This window comes from Cebus imitator, unplaced genomic scaffold (genome assembly GCF_001604975.1).
Source record: "Cebus imitator isolate Cc_AM_T3 unplaced genomic scaffold, Cebus_imitator-1.0 Scaffold476, whole genome shotgun sequence".
NCBI classification, from domain to species: domain Eukaryota; kingdom Metazoa; phylum Chordata; class Mammalia; order Primates; family Cebidae; genus Cebus; species Cebus imitator.
Window position 1 is genome coordinate 885452 of NW_016107791.1, and position 22184 is coordinate 907635.

Here is a 22184-nt window from a genome sequence, read left to right on the forward strand (position 1 = left end):
GCATCTCCAAATATATCAGAAATTTAAACAAAGGCCTTCCATTTGTATTTTCTATTGGTAATAGCAGGGAAAAAAGGAAGGAGAAACACAATGGATTATATTTTTCTCATTTTCCGTGTAAAGGAAACATCAGTTTTTTAAAGAGAAACCTTGGCAGTAAAGTCAAAGAGGAATTTGTTTTGTGGGGGTCTTTATATCAGGGGTGATGTCTTTGATACTTTTTTTCTTTTTTTTTTTTTTGAGAAGGAGTCTAACTCTGTTGCTCAGGCTAGATCACAGTGGCGAAATCTTAGCTCACTGCCACCGCCCCCTCCCGGTTTCAAGTGATTCTCCTCCCTCAGCCTCCCGAGTAGCTGGGATTACAGGCATGAACCACCAGACCTGGCTAATTTTTGTATTTTTAGTAGAGTTGGGGTTTCACCACGTTGGTCCGACTGGTCACGAACTCCTGACCTCAAGTGATCCGGCTACCTCTGCCTCCCAAAGTTCTGGGATTACAGGCATGAGCCACCGCACCCAACCCTTTGATACCATTTTTACAGAACATGGAATAATACAAGACCACGTATTTGATAAACTAAAAGTTGAGACCATAACATTAAGCTGTAATTATGGTAAAGTATTTGTGTAGGGAGCCAAAATAGTACAAACCACATATATATCTTTCTGGTGAAGTAATTTGATAATAGATAGAGCACAGAAAATCAGTATGGGTGGTAAGATATTCCCAAACTAGTTCTTTCAAAATAATAATCAAGATTTTTTTACCTGATTTTATTTTATGTATATTTGTGATTTCTGTTTAGTACTTGGAAAATAGTTGTGGAGTGGTTCATCCATACTAGATCTAAGTATTTTCCCTGGAAAATTTTACATTTTATTGTGAAAATTAGAAAGTCTACTACATAACAAGATGTAGGATTATCCCATTTAAGTGGATTTCTAGGATTGACCTGCAAGCAATAACAAAGGATTTTTACCTGCTACACTTCAAACAATTATGATGTGAACTGTTTAAGTCGATAGTAAGTGCTAATTCATTTCAGATCTCAGAGAACGTCTAAGAACTTTGGGTATATTAATAAAGCACTACATCTTTGTCAAAGAATATTGAGAATTCTACTTTAAACTGCTCAGTACATCCTTGAGACTGTTTAAACCTACTTTTCTTTATCTGTAAAAGAAGTCTCAATTTTAAGCCATGTTTATGGGAAATGACTATACCTTAAACTGTGTAGGAAGTTCTCTTAGGGGAGACAGGAAAGGGAAAGTGTGTATTAGAAGAAGAGTATTGCTTTGATTACATGTTTTTGTAGCTAGCACTAAACTTACATTGTTCAAATTGAACATAAATTTGTACCTGATCAATTTCTAGCTATGGAGTATGAGACTATTTAAATAACACAGTATTATACATTAGGATTTTACTTTAATTTAATTGGAGAGTAGTATGATCAGAATTAGTAGTTAACTGTTGTGCTATGTTAGAGACCTTAAATAATTTGATTTTGTTTGTGGAATGCTCTGCTTATTTTAAAAATTCTCATATTTAAAGAAAGATCACAGATCTTTGAGGTTAGTTAATTGAGTTGCTTGTACAGGAAGGACAACTGGGCTGGCTAGAGGCAGAAGGTTGCTTATCCTCTTTAACATTTCCCATGAAAGACTCTTCACAAATCTCTTTTGATTGTTTATTTACCTTTTTAACCATTTGAACTATAATATTTTCCTGAGAGTTTCTTTGTATTGGTCTTTAGAAGGGTTGAAGAGTGGCAGTCAGAATTCCCATTTTTAAAGAAAGAGTCTCTGTATATGTAAAAACAACCATTTGATCACCTTCATTCTCCAGATGGCATAATTCCAGCTATATTATCTCAGTATTCCTAAATTATAATACCATTATCTGTTGTTTTGCTGCACCTTTTGTTTCCAGTTTTTAAAGGGTAGAGGAAGTAGCCAGATATAGAGCCCTTTGATTTTTTTTTTTTCTTTGATGCTTGAAATTCTGGAATCAATATTGTGAAGGATGTTTCAAAAGGGAGAATGGAGAAATGTAGACGATTTAGGCAGCTGATTCATCCATGCCAATGATGAAGACTGAACCTGTTGGGGGGCAGTGGAGATGGAGAGGAGGGATAGGCCTGATATGGTTGTGAAGTAGACTGTAGACCCACATTCTTATGATTCACCACTCCCTATAGTAAATGCAAGGCAGTGGTAACTCTAGGATATCTAGCATGTTTTCTACCCTGCCATTTGAATCTTCTCCTTTTAGAGTATAGAAATATCCTATCAGCCTATCTTCTTTAAGGTTGTATTCTTTGTTGCATCTCTTTTAATTTTGGTTTCTACGTGTTTGTTGTTAGTATGGTATGTAGTTATGTGATTGATTTTTGTGTGTTGATCTTGCGTCCTGTGACTCTGTGTCTTAGTTTACTTTTGTTCATTTTTTAAGATTCCTTAGGGTTTTCTATGTAGACAATCATGTCATCAGAAATGAAGTTTTATTTTATCTTTTCCAATTTGTATGACTTTATTTCTTTTTCTTGCCCTATTGAGCTGGCTGTTGGATCTCTTTTGACCTCTTGCTCTGGCCATCAGTGATTACACATCAATGTTGCTGGATAGATTAGTTCCCTCTGCCTAGAAAACTTCACATGGGCTGCTGTTTTCCTTGAGCAAAGATCTTAATTACTGATTCAGTCTTTAATGGCCATTGATTTTTAATTTCTTCTTGAGTCAGCTTTGGTAATTTATGTTTTTTTAAAAATCTAGCCATAAATCTAGCCATTTCTTTTTAGTTTTTAAATTTATTTGCTTATAGTTGTTCATAGTGGTCTCTTACCTTTTTTTTTTTTTTTTTTGAGACAGGATTTTGCTCTGTTGGCTAGGCTGGAGTGCATTGATGCAGTCACAGCTCATGCAGCCTTGACCTCCTGGGCTCAAGTGATCCTCCCACCTCAGCCTCCAGAGTAGCTGGGACCCTAGGTGTACACCACCACACCCAGCTAATTTTTGTATATAGAAACAGCGTTTTGCCTTGTTGCTCAGGCTAGTCTCAAACTCTTGAGCAATGTGCCTGCCTTGGACTCTCAAAGTGGTATGAGCCACTGTGCCCAACTGGTCTCTTAAATATTTGTTTTATGTCTTCATGTGTTTCCTTTTTTTACGTCTTGCATAATGTATCCATGTAGTCTGTGGCCCTGGGCTGTTACACGTTTTAAGGTTTCTTTGGGCTTCTCTTGCTCTGGACAGCGTATTTACTCATAGTACTATTCCTCTATAACCACATCCCCAATCCTTCTAATTTGCAGATTCTAAGCTGCTATGCATTTCGTATCTGGCAAATAAAGTTTGCTTAAATTTTTGGTCAATTTAGAGTAAATAGGCATAAAGAAAGAACTTTAAATATTTACATTTGAGAGCTTGAACTGTATCATCATGTTGTCCACATGTGGTACTCAGCAAATGTTAAAACGAATGTTTTAAAAATCTTTTAAGCTTCTCAGCTTTTGATAGATTAGGTTTAATTTCAGTTGTTAATAAAATAAAGATTTCTTGATTTCTGTGACTGAAAACTAAATTTGTATGTTACATGCTAATTGGTAAAACCAAAACTAAGCTGTCTTATTTGGAGTTTCCAGTTGATTATTTTGTTCGACATGCTTCTCTTTACATTTGTTTTCTTACATGATTAAAAGTTATCCTTATTTGCCTTTACCTCTCCTGATACCCTTCTCAAATAACCTCCTAAAGACTAATTTTAAGATGTTTATATTTTCTTTTTTATTTTTCTTTCTTTTTTGAAACATTTTCTCACTCTGTCACCTAGCCTGGAATGCAGTGGTGTGGTCTTGGCTCACTGCAGCCTCAGCCTCCCAGGTTCCAGTGATCCTCCCATCTCAGCCTCCTGAGTAGCTGAGACCACAGGTACGTGCCACTTTGCCTGGCTTATTTTAGAAAATCTTTTTATAGGCAGGGTCTCCCTATGTTGCCCAGGCTGGCCTCAAATTCCTGGGCTCAAACGAACCTCCTGCCTCAGCCTCCAAAAGTGTTGGGATTATAAGCATGAGCCACTGTGCTTGGCCAAATTTTTCTTACTCTTATGATGTCAGAGAAGCCTTATCCAAAAAAGGGGCACACATTGTCCGGATTGGTCTTTTTTTCCCTTCTTTCTTGGATTCATTACAAGTTGTTAAATTATTTCCCATTAATTTTTTTTTTTTAGATCTAAGTTCATTTTTACCCACAAAATAGTTTTATTTTGTGTTTGCTATCTCTAAACAGCATCTCTGTTCTTACATTTGCCTGAGCTAGTCTCCTAGTGTCATTTTTTTATACAACTCTCCTCATTTCCCATGTTCAGTTGATCTTCAATCCTATAGATTTGACTTCTGAACATCTCATAGCCATCTCTACTGTCACCATCCTAGTCAGGTGCTTACTTGGACTCCTGTGGTAGCCTTCAGTGCCATATCAGCATCCACCCTTGTTCTCTTATCACGGATTATGAGGCCTACCTCTCCGACTTCATCTTGACATGTTTCCCCTCACTCACTGGGCTGTATTAACTTCAGCCATTGTTCATGCCATGCTCATTCCTGCTTTAGGACCTTTGCGAATGCTATTCCCTCTGCCTGTAGAACATTGTCTTGATTCATTTCGTCTTATCCTTCAGGATAAAATTTTGAAATATCACCTCCTCAGAGAAGTCTTCCTTGCTCCTCAACCCCAAAACTAGGTCATGCTTCCCTATTATCTTTAGGACTTTGTGCTTGCTACTTAATCCTGGCACTACTATAAATTTTAATTATGATTGTTGAGGAAGACCTCTTATCTGATTCAGCTAGAACCAATTGTCTATAAAGTCTAATGAAGCGAGAAGTCATAAGAAGGGATATATACCTTAAATAGTTTATTCTAATTTTAAGAATATTAATGTTAATTTGCCAGTCTTTTGATTAAGGAGCTGTTATGGAAAGGGGTTCAATCTAGACCCCAAGAGAGGGTTCTTGGACCTTCGCAATAAACAATTAAGGGTGAGTCAATATAGAAAAGAGAGAGGCAAGTTTATTAAGAAAGCAAAGGAATAAAATAATGGTTACTCCAGAGACAGAGCAGCAGCATGGGCTGCTTGACTGAGTATAGTTATTGATATTTCTTGGTCATATGCTAAGCAAGGGGTGGATTGTTCATGAGTTTTTTGGAAAGGGGTGGACAATTCCTGGAACTGAGGGTTCCTCCCCTTTTTAGACCATGTAAGGTACCTTCCTGATGTTTCCATTGCATTTATAAACTGTCATGGCACTGACGGGAGTGTCTTTTAACATGCTAATACATTATAATCAACGTATAATGAGCAGTGAGGACAACCAGAGGCCACTTTGGTTGTCATCTTAGTTTTGGTGGGTTTGGGCTGGCTTCTTTACCACAATCTGTTTTATCGGCATGGTCTTCGTGACCTGTATCTTGTGCCAACTCCTGTCTCATCCTGTGACTTAGAATGCCTAACCTCCTGGGAATGCAGCCCAGTAGGTTTCAGCCTTATTTTACCCAGCCCCTATTCAAGATGGAGTTGCTTTGGTTCAAACACTACTGAAAGAGCCAAGGCCTTTTCTTTCAGAATGGGTCTACTAGTTGTAGATCCATATTGCCTGTATTGGGGAATCCATGCCCATAATATATCATGTAAGATTCCAGTTTGAGTTTTTTAAGTAGAACAAGAATTTAGGCTCTTCAGATGAATTCTTAGTTTAGAATCTTTATAGATCTTTGCAATATTTTTTCCATTTCTTTGAACTATTTTCTTGGCCTATACCTAATTCAGCAGCATAAGTATTTCACTTTTATTGAGTATTTCAGAGTCACTTAACTTTATCCAATTCCCCACTCTTCCATATTTCATTAAGCTAATTAACATTTAATTAAATCACAAAGTTACAGTAATATAAATGGCATGAACAGGTTTGGAACCTAACATAACTAAAAGTGTAACTCGACTGCTGGGAACCACAGGTGTCTGGGTATACTAGATTAGAGGGCTCCACCTTTTTTTGAGTGTACATGGTCTACTGTATTAATGCATTATGTACACTGTAATAGCTTAACTCTGAGATTGAATTATATGTTCATTTTTTACCCACAAAATAGCAATTTTATATGGTTCAACCTAATATTAAATAACAATTAAAAATAAATCATTTTTAAAAGGCCAGGTGATTCTAAAATTCTTTTTACCAAGCTGTAGCTATGACAGCCACACAGTCCTGAAATTCTGGGTCAGTTTTACTGTCAAATGTTATATTATCTTTTTCTAAAAATTATTGAAATGCCACCAAAATATCAATCAAAACTTGTCTCCTAAATTGCCTCTTGTGCCTGAATTTGATACAGAAATACTTTTAATCAACCTACATGCCACAAATTTTGTTACTGTAACTGAAGGACTTTCTGTTGGAAAGGTGTTATGGCTAAGAAGTCTAGATAGATTGAATAGTAGAGGAAGGAATTGAGTTGTCACATTCTTCCTCTTTATGGCATTCAACATTAAGAATATAATAACTATTATAATTTAACTGCATATTTTAAGAATATAACTGTCATAATTATGTAAGTATAATAGTTCTCTCTTAATGTATTCTTAAAACATGTTAAACTTATTTCTCAAAGCATGGGTTAAGTCCCATTGAAATAAACTCCTGGGAACTATTTCAATTATTTTGTTTTGTGTAAATTTTGTAATAGATACTACTTGGCATTAACAAGGGCCATTGACTGTACTATTTCATTTTTATATATGTAAATTTATGTAGTGAGGGAATTTGACCTCATTTTCCGTAGTTCTAATTTGTAGCTTATCTGGTTAAATCTATTTTTTCAACAAAAGCTATTTAACTTCCCAAAACATTATAAAATCAGTTTTAACTTATTCCTTTGGGGAAAGAATAACTTTTTAGAAATTTATTTTGGATAGTTTTAAGAATAGCTAAGCATGTGTAGAAATGTAAGGGATTGTAATGGATGATAAACTTTTATTCTAAAATCAATGCAATTGAAATTTAACACTTTTTAGCTCCTGTATAATTTTATATAAAACCATAAAGTAATAGAGTTGTCATTTAGATCTCACAGGGTTTCAGCCCTATCTGAAACACATTTCTAAAAATTCAGCAAAACAAAAGAAGTTTGAATCTGACATTGTTAATACCAAGATAGTTGAAATGCCTTCCTGATTCTTATGTCAACTAATCTATGAATTACTGTCAATATTTTTTCCTTCCTAATAGTACAGCTGCCCATATCACATTTCACCTGTCCAGAAAATCAACTATCTCCATGGAGTATGGAGCATAATACCTTTCTTTAAATTAGAATATTCTGTCACAATGCAATCTGATAACATGCTCCAAAGTAAGAATAGAGAAATAACTAAATTTCATGCTCTGTGAAACCAAACCGAGGGTTCAGTGTTAGAAACTGCCTTTTGTACCCTGGCAAGTACAAATGTTTTCTGCATACCATATTCATTCATACAACTTATAAAGATCTATGTAAGGAGATGAGTGGTTTTAGGTTAGGTCACTTTCTAAAAGTTATTTTTGGGCTATAATTTGCTTGTCAGAGAAGTATCTTTAGATAGCTCCAAAATCTGTAAACATGGAGAAGAGAGTTAAATTATTGGATTTCTTGATTGTGGCTCTTCTAGTGTCTAGAGTGATGTAGTTTATCTTAAATAGGTAGATTAGGGTCAGTAAACTTTTTCTGAAAGGGGCTAGATACAAAATATTTTAGGCTTTGCAGACTACATGTGGTCTCTGTCAAATGTTCTTTGTGTGTGTATTTTTTTTTAGTCCCTGTAAAAATATAAAAACTTTTCTGAGCTGGGATCCCTTCAAAAACAGGCTGTGGGCCAGATTTGGCCTTCAGGCTTTGGTTCGCTGGCCTTTGCTCTCCATCAGTACTGTTCAATACAAATATAACCTGAATCACATATGTTACTTTTAAATTTTCTAGTAGCCACATGGTGGGTGGTGCTATTTTTTGTTAAGAGTCTTGTAGTGGTATTTTGACCTTGAAACTACCAATATATGAATTAGGTAAAAATAAAAAGCAACTTTAAAATAAATGAGAAGAAACTAGGATAGAAAAGGGCTAGGATATTGGAAGAGGACATATACCAAGATAATGGAGTTACCAAGAATATGGCAGGAATTAGGCTGCATTAACAGGACTACGGGCAAGGAACTGAAATCTTAAGAAGAATAATAAATGATAACAAGGCACGTGAAGTTCAAATGGCGTAAACCTCATAAAAAGGCTTACAAAAAAGATTTTTGCAAGACAGAGGAGGCAGTGTTCTAAAATAGACTTTACTGAGATTTAACAGTTTTGCCTAATACATTTTATTCTAATATATATTAACAACTATGCAAACTCCCTATGTGCCTGACAGTATGCTTTTAATAAAGAATTAAATCATCTGAAAGTACATTTTATGATATCACAGATATTAATTTTCTGTGCTGTGTTTCCATTAATCCAAGAGCCTTTTCTGTGAGAAACTAATGGGAAGACCTATAATTCATTCTAAGAAAGTTTATTCTCTATTGTTCTCTTATCCCTGCTCAGCTTCTTGAAAATACAAGCATTTATGACAAAAATAATAAGTCAAAATTATGGCAAGATATCAGCCAAAGTTTTCTGCTATCATAATGTGACAAAGCCAATTGAATTTTAAGTTTAGGTTTTTCCATTTCTTTAATGTTGACATTTAGTTACTGTTGATATTGTTGTGTGCCTGTTGATACTGTAGTCTTAAAAGAATTTATTTGCAAAGTGTCATAAACTGCTTTAGATTTTTTTTGAAGGAACAAGAATAAAGATGCCAAATTGTATGTTTTTGGTTTTTGTTCTTGTGAGTACTATAGTATCATAGCCTTTCTCTGTTATCTACTATTAATTTCCAAACTCTTCCTGGATTAAGAATTGGGAAGTTTAAAAACACCTTTCCTGGCTGGGCATGGTGGCTCACATCTGCAATCCCAGCACTTTCGGAGGCTGAGGCCAGTGGATCACCTGAGATCAGGAGTTTGAGACCAGCCTGATCAACATGGTAAAACCCCATCCCTACTAAAAAGACAAAAATTAGCTGGGCATGGTGGTGTGCACCTCTAATCCCAGCTATTCGGGAGGCTGAGGCAAGAGATTCACTTGAACCTGGAAGGTGGAGGTTGCAGTGAGCTGAGATTGCACCATTGCACTCCAGCATGAACAACAGAATGAGAGTCCGCCTCAAAAAAAGAAAGAAAAAAAAGAGAGAAAAATATGTTTGTAGTTTATTTCTTTTGTACTCAAACTGCTTCTTCAAAATCATGGATACATTTGATATGTTATAGAGTGAGAGGGAAGATAAGGGTGTTTTCTAAGTGATGAAGCTGTAAACCTTAGAATCACAAGGAACTGGTTACATGAAATTGGGAAGATTGCTACTAATTAAAGGTTTTGAACTAATTTTACTGTGTTACACAAATGTGCTCCTGGTTATAACTTTTGAAAAGCTGTATAGAAATGTGTTTCAACAATATGGAGCATATTTTGCCTTTGTAATATTCAAATTAAGGAGACAGGTTGATGCACAGGAAAAAGAAACCAGAGTTTGAGTGTTTATTTCCTTTCACCTGAGTTCAAAATATGCTACTGGAAGGGAAATGGGAAGTAAGGACTGGCTTGAACAGGTCAGTGCCTAAAAGGCCCTGTGGCTTTCCTGCTGCCCAATAGAACACGCGCCTCATCACTTCAGCAGGGCAGTGAACTGCTTCATTGCTTCAGTGAACTCTTGGCCAGTATCACTGAAATTCTGAATGGGAAGGGGCATGGGCACTGCATTAGCTACCTTTACATGCTACTTTGATTAATTTATTTTTCTCTTTTTCCTGTTTTGTCTTTAGATTTTATAATCAATGGATAAAGTGGGAAAAATGTGGAATAACTTCAAATACAGGTGTCAGAATCTCTTCAGTCATGAGGGAGGAAGCCACAATGAAAATGTGGACATGAACTCCAACAGATGTTTGTCTGTCAAAGAGAAAAACATCAGCATAGGAGACTCAACTCCTCAGCAACAAAGCAGTCCCTTAAGAGAAAATGTAGCCTTAGAACTGGGATTAAGCCCTTCAAAGAATTCTTCAAGGAGAAATCAAAATTGTGCCACTGAAATCCCTCAAATTGTTGAAATAAGCATTGAAAAGGATAATGATTCTTGTGTTACCCCAGGAACAAGACTTGCACGAAGAGATTCCTACTCTCGACATGCTCCGTGGGGTGGGAAGAAAAAACATTCCTGTTCTACAAAGACCCAGAGTTCATTAGATACTGATAAAAAGTTTGGTAGAACTCGAAGTGGACTTCAAAGGAGAGAGAGGCGCTATGGCGTAAGTTCTGTACACGACATGGACAGTGTTTCCAGCAGAACTGTAGGAAGTCGTTCTCTGAGACAGCGGTTGCAGGATACTGTGGGCTTGTGTTTTCCCATGAGAACTTACAGCAAGCAGTCAAAGCCTCTCTTTTCCAATAAAAGAAAAATCCATCTTTCTGAATTAATGCTTGAGAAATGCCCTTTTCCTGCTGGTTCCGATTTAGCTCAAAAATGGCATTTGATTAAACAGCATACAGCTCCTGTGAGCCCACATTCAACATTTTTTGATACATTTGATCCATCTTTGGTTTCTACAGAAGATGAAGAAGATAGGCTTAGAGAGAGAAGGCGGCTTAGCATTGAAGAAGGGGTTGATCCCCCTCCCAATGCACAAATACATACATTTGAAGCTACTGCACAGGTTAATCCATTATATAAACTGGGACCAAAGTTAGCTCCTGGAATGACTGAAATAAGTGGGGACAGTTCTGCAATTCCACAAGCTAATTGTGACTCAGAAGAGGATGCAACCACCCTGTGTTTGCAGTCACGGAGGCAGAAGCAGCGTCAGGTATCTGGAGACAGCCATACCCATGTTAGCAGACAGGGAGCTTGGAAAGTCCACACACAGATTGATTACATACACTGCCTTGTGCCTGATTTGCTTCAAATTACAGGGAATCCCTGTTACTGGGGAGTGATGGACCGTTATGAAGCAGAAGCCCTTCTTGAAGGGAAACCTGAAGGCACGTTTTTGCTCAGGGACTCTGCACAAGAGGACTACCTCTTCTCTGTGAGCTTCCGACGTTACAACAGATCCCTGCATGCCCGAATTGAGCAGTGGAATCACAACTTTAGTTTTGATGCCCATGACCCGTGTGTATTTCACTCCTCCACTGTAACAGGACTTTTAGAACATTATAAAGATCCAAGTTCATGCATGTTTTTTGAACCATTGCTTACTATATCACTAAATAGGACTTTTCCTTTTAGCCTGCAGTATATCTGCCGTGCGGTAATCTGCAGGTGCACTACGTATGATGGCATTGATGGGCTCCCTCTACCCTCAATGTTACAGGATTTTTTAAAAGAATATCATTATAAACAAAAAGTTAGAGTTCGCTGGTTGGAACGAGAACCAGTCAAGGCAAAGTAAACTCTCGTGTCCCCAAAGGGTGTTAACTAGGTCCGCTTTCATGTGCATCAGACAGTACACTTATAGCAAGCACACGTAGCAGTGTTAGGCTTTTTCATACAGTACGTAAGCTTAGTGTTAGTATCTGTCAGATGCGACCTGCTGTTACTTATTCAGATAAACATGGTGCCTATTGGAACAACAGAGGATAGAGCTACAGGTGTTCAGTAAGACTACAAAAACATTGTGTCGATTTCGCTAACAGTTTGGTTTTTAATGGCTGTAGTGTTTGAGTGAGGCAACTCTGGGGCATTTGTTATGAAGAATTCTATTTCTTACTGAAGAACAAATTATTAATATTGGATGAGTATTTCAACAGTGTGAGTAATGTTTGAAATTATTTTTTCTAAGAGTTTTTCTATAACCTTCCAAAAGTAGTGATGTTTGTAGTTACTATAAATCAAGCTTTGGAAGTCCAAAAAATAAAAAATAAAAGACTGCCTTCCTTTTAGAAAAAAATGCAATTTTCTGGCCACAAGGGCATAGTGCAGTTGACTTCAGTGTTGATGTAGTTTGTAATCAGACACCTTTTCTCTTCTGCAAAAGGTACTGTTAAGTAAACCAGATTTTCTAAGTAGTCATTCTTAAAATTTCAGACTTAGAAAGCTAGTAGTAGGATTTTATTGAAAGGCCCTAGGTATTAATTTTTTAAGTGAGTGCTTTAACTTAAAACAGGCATTTGGAATAGCTGCTGCAATGTAGTCTTGCGTGTGATTTTTTTTCAGTTGATGTGCAGTCTAATTGTTGTTTCATAAAAGTTGGATCTTTTCCTATGCCCAGGATGATTTTGTGAACCATGAAGTACATGAGACTAGGAGATGCCCAAACAAATCAGATGATAGTAACTACAGTGGTTGCTGATGTTGAGATTATTGTTGAACTGTAATTAATAATTTGGATGGCAGTATTTATCTCTTTTTTGTAAACTCTCATAGCTGAATTGCTTAAGTATAATTTATAGGAATTTCAGTGCAGTTAATTCTTAATGGAAAATCTGAAACCTAAATTGCAGAGTTAAAAGGTACTGTACAACCATTATATCTGTAAATAACTTTACTTAGCACCTTTTTGTCACTTAGAATAATATGTACTACTACTTGAGTGAGCTCTTTTGGAAGTTATATCAAGTTCTAGTGTTTGCTTCTTAGTAACTGGACTGAATTTACAGTTCTGTCCTAGACATTTTGCACTAAAGTAGCCAAATCCATTCTTGTGTCTCTCTGTTTATGTGCTCTGTACCACTGGTGAGTGCTCCATAGTTCCCTTACCTGCTGCTACAGAATGTTATTTTACATCCCTATGGTCATTGCCAAGGCTACAAAAAAGAAAAGCTATATTTGTATGCAACACTAACTCTTTGACTGCTAATGTATGTTTCTGCTTGCTGTGCCTTGTTATGGCTGCTTTTTTGTGCTAATAAAGTATGTTTGGTGTTCTCCTTGTATATCTGCTGTTTTATACATTTGCAACAATTTCTCTTGTAAATGGAATAGTTTGGGGTTTTTAAATAAGCATTAACTAACAACCTTTCCATGGTTAGTGCAGAGTTATTATACAGTCTAATATTGACTTATCAGAATAAGCTAACTCCAAATTTAATGCTCTACATCTGATCAGTCATAATCACATATACTGTGGAACAGTATGTATAGTTACTGCAAATTACTGTACAGTTTAGGTTATAACAGAACTGACAGAGAAATAGTAAGCCTATTGATTTCTCTGCTTATAAGTGAAAGAGTGAAACTATCCAATGACATAGTAAATGAGTATGTAACCTCCCACTGCATCAGAAGCAGATTGAATGAAGTCTTGTGAATTAGTAATACATCAGTACCGTGTATTGGTTTGGGGACCATCTTAATTAAAAATAAATGCCCAAAATGTAGAACTTTAACCAAAGACTTGTCCATTTTAAAGCAAAATGGGGATTGAAGGGACTTATAATTTCTGTTGTTTCTATTGAAGTCCCTGAAGATCATATACCAAAGTGTTTGAGAACTTCATCCAAACCTACTTTAAAGCATTATGTGCAATTAAGTTGTTATGACATTATTATATTGCGTAATTGTTGGGTCTATTTTCTTGAGCTTATAATGTACCTGGAAAATAAACCTCTTAAGGAAAAAAAAAGTCCATACTGATTATTGGAAAAGGACTATATATATAAGCAAGATTGTGTTTTAGAGAGGAAACTTGAAACTCCAAGAAAGCACTTGATGTTTTTATATGCTTGTAGCAAATTGATGTTCTAACTGTAGTTTTATAGAAAATATTAATGCTTTTATGTATTTAAAACTTTCTTGTGTTAAATGGAAATTGTTTTAAATGTGTTTGAGTTTATGTAAGCATGTGTACACTGTGCTAAAAGTCACTTCTGTTTCAGTTTGTGTATAATATTAATATGCAATTTTTGGTTTAAATTTTTTTCTTAAAATATTAGTGGCTTACATTTTAAAAAAGAAAAATCACCAGCATGAATTGCACCTAAGTCTATATATTCACTGTGTCCTTTTCTGAATCCCATTGTAGCCTGTCAACTGAATTTAAGTGTTATGGTCTTTTTAAAGTGCATTTAAATATAAACCAGGAATTTCTTTAAAAGTTGAGATATATCTTTATAGTTGAAATAATTAACCCAAGAAAATGTTGCTTTGATTTGTACCCATTCTCATTCATTCTCTTCATTCCCTTACACACACACACACACACACGCACACACACACACACACGCGCACACACACACACACACACACACCCCTACCTCTCCCTTCCCCCATATGTACAAGTGTGTATTATGTATGTATGCACATATATACATTTATGTTGTTAATATTACTTTAGATGGCATTCCCACCTGATACAAAAGCATTTAGAGATCTTATGCTATAGATATTACCTGAAGAGTATTCTTGTACTATTCAAATTTTATTCTCTGCACTTAAAGTTTAGCCTTGCTACTTTAGTCTTGTTTATAATACAGTCACCTTACAAAGAGAAAGAGTTCATCTGTATTTTCTTTTCTGGCTTAACACAGTACAAAATATTTGAAGAAAAGCAGCTTGGATTAAATAGTTATTAAGAGTCATAATTAAATTTATGTTTCTTAGACAAAACTTGAACCCAAATAATCATTCTCTACACACCAATCTGTTTTTGCCTCTTATGTTTACATAAGATTTATAATGGCTGGAACCATAAGAACTGATACTTGAATTTTAACCTTCATTTGACAAAATCCAAAGCTTATGAATTTTTTAATTTCACATTTTGATCTGGTTGCTATTTATGTTTATTCCAAAGCTTTCTTTTCTCTCTGGCACTAAACACTAATTTGGAAAGTTTTATTGAGACTGGTCTTAGATCTCTTATTTTTATAGCAAATACTGCTTTTTGGTAGAACCAAAGAGCCTGTCAGTGAATCTGGAGCCGCCTTTTTTTTTTTTTTTTTTTTTTTTTTTTTTTTTTTTTTTTTTTTTTTGAGACAGAGTGTTGCTCTTGTCGTCCAGGCTGGAGTGAAGTGACCTGATCTTGGCTCACTGCAACCTCTGCCTCCCAGGTTCAAGTCATTCTCCTCCTCAGCCTCCCAAGTAGCTGGAATTACAGGCACCTGCCACCACACCCAGCTAATTTTTGTATGTTTAGTAGCAACAGGGTTTCACCATGTTGGCCAGGCTGTTCTCAAACTCTTGACCTCAGGTGATCCACCTGCCTCAGCCTCTTAAATTGCTGGGATTACAGGCGTGAGCCACTGCACGCGGCCATAGGACCCTCCTAAGAAGGATACAGAGCCAGGTTCATCTTTGAGAGCGTTAATGTAGGGCAAATAGCACCAGTTTGTTTGCTTATCTGTACCCCAGCACATGCAGTTTTACTTAGATGAAATTAGATAGAAATGTACACCAAGGGCTGACTCAAAGGTGAGAAAAGTTTCTGAAGAGGGCAATGCTGCTTGGCCTGTGTGCATAAAAGCTACATGCATTTGAGACTCTGGTTTTGTTTTATAATTTTGCAACAGCTGATCCAGAACATAGACTTTTAAAATAGTATATTCTAAAGAGATTTGGGGTGGAATTTTTGTGGGAGGTAGCTGGCTATTTGTGGTGGACGGGAGGAGATGTTGCTATTGCAAAGCATAGATGAGTTGGAGCAACTGTTTTGTTTTCATGCCCTGGACACTTGATTGAACGTGAAGACTCTTCAGCCATGCACTCAACAAATATTTATTGAAGACCTGTGTGCCACTCACTATTTTAAGTAATGGGGGTGCATTGGGGTACAAGACAAAGTTTTACTGCCTTCTGGAGTTTATTGAATTCTAGTAAATAAGAGAGCAGTGAAATACAAAATAATTTCTGAAGCTGTGAATAAAATGAGGTAGAATATAGTGGTAGAGGACATAATTTTATAGGGTCGTAACCTTGAATGATAGGAAAATTAGACCAAGATCAAAGAACAAATCATTCTAGATGAAGAGAACAATAAAACTAGTCCCCAAAGCAGAAATGGAATTATTTGCTGAGAAAGAAAGAATGCCAGTAAGGTAAATCCATTGAGTAAGGAGGAGAATAATAAATGACGAGGTTCTAGAGACTGGCAAGGGCCTGACCATTTAAGGCTATAAGCCTATAGTGAGGGATTTAGGATGTTCTTTTGATTGTGATGGGAAGCCATTGGAGGGTTTTAAGTGAAGGAGATGTGTGGTGTGTTGTAAATTTCTCTTGTCAGTGGAGAAAAGACCAGTGGAACAAGGTGAGGACTAGACTTACGGTCATTCAGGTGAGAGATGGTGGGACCCTGGACGAGGTGATAGTCATGGGGAGAAGTCAGAATTGGGGCATATTTTAGTGGTAGAGCTGATAAGATATGGTGATGGATTAGATGTGAAGAAGAAGAAAAAGATCAAAGATGACTCCAGTTTTTGGTGTGAGAAGGGTGGTGCTACCATTAGCTGAGATTTAAGAAAACCAATGGAGGAGCAAATCGGAGGGTATAAATCAAATTCTGCCTTGAAGTATTGAGTTTTGAGATTCCTATTAATAATCCTAACAGAGACATTGCATAGTAGGCAGTTGGATATATGAGTGTAGAGTTTAAGGGAGAAAATCAAAGTGGGGAATGACTAGGCCAGGCACGGTGGCTCACACCTGTAACCTCAGCACTTTTGGGAGGCCAAGGCAGAAGAATCACTTGAGACCAGGATTTTGAGACCAGCCTGGGCAACATAGCAAGACCACATCTCTACAAATTAGCTGGGTGGGTTGGTACATGCCTGTAGTCCTAGCTACTTGAGAGGCTGAGGCAGGAGGATCACTTGAGACACAGCCACATCCTGTCTCTAAAAATATATATTAAAAATAAAATGGGGAATCACTATATTGATAGTATTTAAAGCCACAGAACAGGATGCAACAGCCAGGGATTTTGCATGGGATTAAGAATTTCTTTAGAGGAAATAATTATGGCAACATTTATCTTAGTTTGTCAATTCAGGATTCTGTATCATTAGATGTTTTAAAAGCTTTGAATAGAGGACTTGTCTTCCAAAAAGTTTTAAAATACTGGAATCAAACCTTGCACTGAATTTTAAAACTTTATCCACATCAAATTTGGTTGTCATGCTTTCCGTGTCAGATTTGTTTGTGTATCTTTTTTAGTGTGAATTTTTATATGAGAAATCCAAGTTCATTATGGAATATTTAAGAAGTACTAAAGATTGTAAAAGAACCTACCCAAAACAGTTCATACTGTTGACTGGACATTTAGACTCTGGTCATTCATTCAGCAAATACTCATTGAAGACCCATGTGCCAGTCACAATTTTAGGTAATGGGTATATATTGAGGTACATTACTACCACCAGCCCTGCCCCTCCCAACTCCCATTTTGAAATTTTCCAGAGGTAACTGCTATTAATATTTGTTACATTCCTTTTCATATTTTTCATATATTTTAACAGTTTTAAAAATCACATTTTATAAAAGAAAGTTGTACATCTTGAGTTAGTTACTGAAGGGTTTTTTTGAAATAGGATTTCAGTAGAAGATGAAGACCCTTGACTAAGTTTATAAACTGGTGGGGATGTAGGCAACTATATAAATGTATAGTTATGAGAATATATGGACATAAAGTAATTAAGTAAAAACTGGTTTCATTGGTGATAAAGAAAAAACAAAAGTAACCCAAGTCGAGTAGGGATGATTCGGGAAGGTATTGGGTTTCTTTTATCACAAAAATGAGAATTTCATTTAGCAGCAGATGATGGAGAGGCCAGGTGCAGAAGTAGAGTGGCAGGTAGCAAAAGAAGAGGGTCAGGATTGTGGTGGAGGAATCAGGTGATTGTAGCATACGCTAGACTGAACAGTCTGAAATTACCTAGGCTCTGCAGCAAGAAAGATTTAGACATTATGGCAGCAGCTGTAAGACAGCCTATAACCAAGAGGGACTGGAGTCAGAAGTCCTGTGAAATTTGCCTGGGTCATGTCGCTAGCTTTGGAATCAAACAGGAGCACATGTAAGAGAAGTTGCAGAAGAAAAATCAACTTAATTTTCAGTAAGGAAAAGCAAGCAGTTTGCTTGCCTAGGAGACTTCTAGTTAGATGTTTGATAGTTTCTCCAAATTTAAGCAAATCATAAGCCAAGCTGTATTTCTCATTTAATATACATGTCTCACAGTAAACTAAGTATATTACTTTTTTTTTTTTTTTGAAATAGAGTTTCCCTCTGTCGCCCAGGCTGGAGCACAATGGCGCAATCTCGGCTCACTGCAACCTCTGCCTCTGGGGTTCAAGCAGGTCTCGTGCCTCAGCCTCCCAGGTAGCTGAGACTACAGGTGCGCACCACCATGCCCAGCTCATTTTTTGCATTTTAGTGGAGATGGGATTTCACCATATTGGCCAAGCTGGTTTCAAACTCCTGAACTACAGTAAAGTAGGACATGTATATTGGATATTATGGATATCCAATTATGGATAACATTTTAAACGACACATTTTAATGCAAAAAATGAATAAATATTTTATCAAATAAGGGAAACTTCACTACTAACTATGCATACATAGAGAAAACTAGGGTAACTTTTCTATGGACAACATTTTAATTACCGATAGCATTTTAAAAGGCACATTTTAATGCAGAAAATATGAAGATTTGATCAAATAAGGAAAACTATCACTACTAACAATGCTTATGTAGAGAAAATAGGAACATGAAAAAAAGCAACATCAAAAACACTTTTACTTGACAAAATGCCGAGAAAATGTGGCACAATCTTAAGAGGGAGTTGCTGACTTTAACCTCCGAAATACTTCTATAATTGATGTAGTTTTTTCTCATTTCTCAATTTTACTAAGTATGAAAACTGCTTTGAATTCTTTTTTTCTTTTTTTTTGGAGACAGAGTTTCCCTCTGTCGCCCAGACTGGAGCGTAGTGACGTAATCTTGGCTCACTGCAATCTGTGCCTCCCGGGTTCAACCAATTCTCTTGCCTCCCCTCCAAGGTAGCTGGGACTGCAGCTGCGCGCCACCATGTTCAGCTAACTGTTTGCATTTTAGTAGAGACAGGGTTTCACCATATTGGCCAGGCTGGTTTCAAACTCCTGAGCCTCAGCCTCCCAAAGTGCTAGGATTACAGGCATGAGCCACCATCCCTGGCCTGCTTTGAATTTTTTGTTGCTTAGTAGTAGTATATTTAGAAATGTATAGCATTACTGCTTGACATTTATTTTTCTGGGTATTTTTACTGAATATTCCTTCCCAGCTAGCAACCCAAGATTTTAGGGTTGTTTTTGTAAATCTATCATTACACTGAATGGTTTAATTTTTTTCTTACCTGTCTTAAAATACAAACAGTTATGCCCTTAATCCTACCTAACATTTTATTTGCTTCTATTTTTAAAAGGGTGAATTGTTTTAAATTTATTGTGCTTTTATTAACCCTTTAAATCATTTTTAAAAATTGAACTTGAATATTTTAAAGGTTTGCCACCTAATTTAAAAAATATTTTTAAGTAGCTTTGGATGTAATTGCAACAGTATTAAATTTTAATGGCACTAAAGGAATAGAGAAATACTTGGGTATAGTAGCAGTTTCTTTCCCAATGATGATAATAGAACTGAAAGGCTAAAATTAATTTCTAGAATTTAGCTCTGCTAAGTTTCTCAATCGTTCAGACAGATAATTTGTGAGGCACTATAGTTTATTGGTGATATAAGCAAAATAAATATAAGGGCCTACATTTGGTCTATAAACAATTCTTTCAGAGGCTGGATAATGTATTTAAAATAATCCTGGGAGAAAGCTACCACAATAGTTTCCTGGTCACCAAATGAACCACCTATAACCTGATGCATTGGGCAGATTATTGTGTAATATAGAAGATTTAACTGAGCTGCCTGGGTCTCATCCTATACTTGTCTTTTTTTTTTTTTTTTTTTTTTTTTTGAGATGGAGTCATTCTGTTGCCCAGCTTGGAGTGAGTGCAGTGACACGAACCTCCACCTCCCGGGTTCAAGAGATTCTCCCACCTCAGCCTCCCGAGTAGCTGGGATTACAGGTGCACACCACCCGTCCTGGCTAATTTTCGTATTTTTAGTAGAAATGGGGCTTTGCTGTGTTGGCCAGGCTGGTCTCGAACTCCCGACATCAAATGATCCGCCCTCCTTGGCCTCCCAGAGTGCTGAGATTACAGGCGTGAGCCGCTGTCCTGGCCCTATACTTGTCTTTGATACCTGGCTTAGAGGGGTTAGATAACTTGTCTAAGGTCATAGAGAGAATGTTAGAGCTAGATTTCCAACACTGGGCTGAGACCAAAGCCTAAACGCTTATCCACTATAGTTTCCTCTTTGGCTTCTCCTTTTGTCAACCAAATTAACATTTCTTTCTATGCTTCGTTCTCTTATATTGTATTTCAAGACAATAGGATATACATAACTGATAAAAATGGTTTCTAAACCACTGGTAAAAGAGTTGAAAGAACTGGTCACCAGTTTATTTGGGGCGTGCCCCTGCCAATTTCTCCAACCTTAATCTAGCACAGCAATCCCCTTACCGCTCCCCTGACACACTGGCCGCCTTTCAAAGCTCCCTCATTCCAGTATGTTTCCTTCCTCGGGGCCTTTGCACATGCTACCCTTCCTGAAACTGTCATCTTCCCACTGTTCCTTGTAGCAAAGTAGATTCCTTTCATTCTTTACACCTAAGCCTGTGTTACCTCTTCAGACCTGCTCATGCCATTTAAAGGAGATTGCCTCCCACTCTCTGTCTCTGCTCTGCCTCTGTTGTCTTTATAGTCTGTATTACACAAAAACTTGCGCATATGTTATTTATTTGGCTTTTGGGTTTTGACTGTCCCTCTTGAGGATCTCTGAGGGCAGAGACCATATCTATCGTTTGCTGTTTTATCATCAATGCCTAGGACAGTGCTTAATACGGAGCAGGATATTTATTAGGTTGGTGCAACATTGCGGTTTTGGCCATTACTTCTAATGTCAAAAACCGCAATCACTTTTGTAGCAACCCAATATTTGTTAAATGAATAATTAATTCATTTGTATTTATTTTTCCTGTCTACCCACAAAAAAGTCGTGAAAACCTTATTGCTTGTCCTTCCGAAATCTAGATTGCTTCACATATTTCCACAATCTCCCACTTATTCTGTGAAAAAAGACAAGATGAATCTAACATGAATTATTCTTGGTGAATTCTTGCTGGTTCCTGGAGATTACCCTTTTTCCCCTAAATACTCACAGGCCCTACCTTTCAATAATCCATCCCAGAATGCTGCCCAGGATTATGTCAGTTTCATCAGTCTGCAGGCTGTGGGACCATCTGACTCTCCTTATTTAAAGATAAAAATCACCTGTCTCTGGTCTTCCAGCCTCCCTTTCATTTGCCTCAGCTCCTCTGATGGCAACCTGCAGAGACTTTATTTGGAGATGCTTAGTTCTCTGGAAGAAACTAATCCAGGCAAGGATATTGGAATATATTTATAGTAACTATGTTTTTTTCTAGAATCTCTTCACCCATTTGGACTATTGATTCCTTCCTGCCAGCTTTTGTTCTGCCTTTTCCAGAAAAAGTAGAAGTGTAATAGGAATTGGATGAGCTTTCTATCATTCATCAACATTCTATCATTTACCATTTCCTTTATAGTCTGTCTATAGTTAAGTCTGTCCCAGACATAACTGAAATTCTGTGTGTGTGCCTGTGTCTATAATCAAAATACTTTGTCTCAAAGATAACAAGATTAGATGTCTTTATAAGTTAATTTTAAAATATGCCACAGCTGTCTATCAAAAAGAGGTGACTCTAAAATAGTTTCTCTTGAAAAGCTTGCATTTTAAGATAAAATACACTTTTGTAGCTGCTATAAGTACAACTAGATAGTTAAAAGAATGCAGAGTGGTATTTTTCACTAAAGTTAGAAAATTGGAAATTTGCCACATCTGAAACTTTAGAAAGTGTTGAGGAGTAGACCCGGCACAGTGGCTCACACCTGTAATCCCAGCACTTTGGGAGGCCAAGGCAGGTGGATCACCTGAGGTCAGGAGTTCAAGACCAGTCTGACTAACATG

At 36.8% G+C, this 22184-nt stretch overlaps 1 protein-coding gene across 6 annotated transcripts in view; it reads left to right on the plus strand.

The window, feature by feature from the left end:
* The window catches only part of SOCS5 (suppressor of cytokine signaling 5), a 58091-nt gene extending 43996 nt beyond the window's left edge, over window positions 1–14095 (plus strand). For 5 of the 6 annotated variants that reach the window (XM_017512733.2, XM_017512737.2, XM_017512734.2 and 2 more), the window contains one exon: window positions 9948–14094. In XM_017512733.2, the coding sequence (XP_017368222.1) occupies window positions 9960–11570 (1611 nt within the window). In that variant the 5' untranslated portion in view covers window positions 9948–9959 and the 3' untranslated portion in view covers window positions 11571–14094. Of the gene's footprint in view, window positions 1–9947 lie in introns of all 6 variants that reach the window. The other variant, XM_017512736.2, reaches the window with a different exon arrangement.
* The last annotated feature ends 8089 nt before the right edge of the window (window positions 14096–22184 follow it).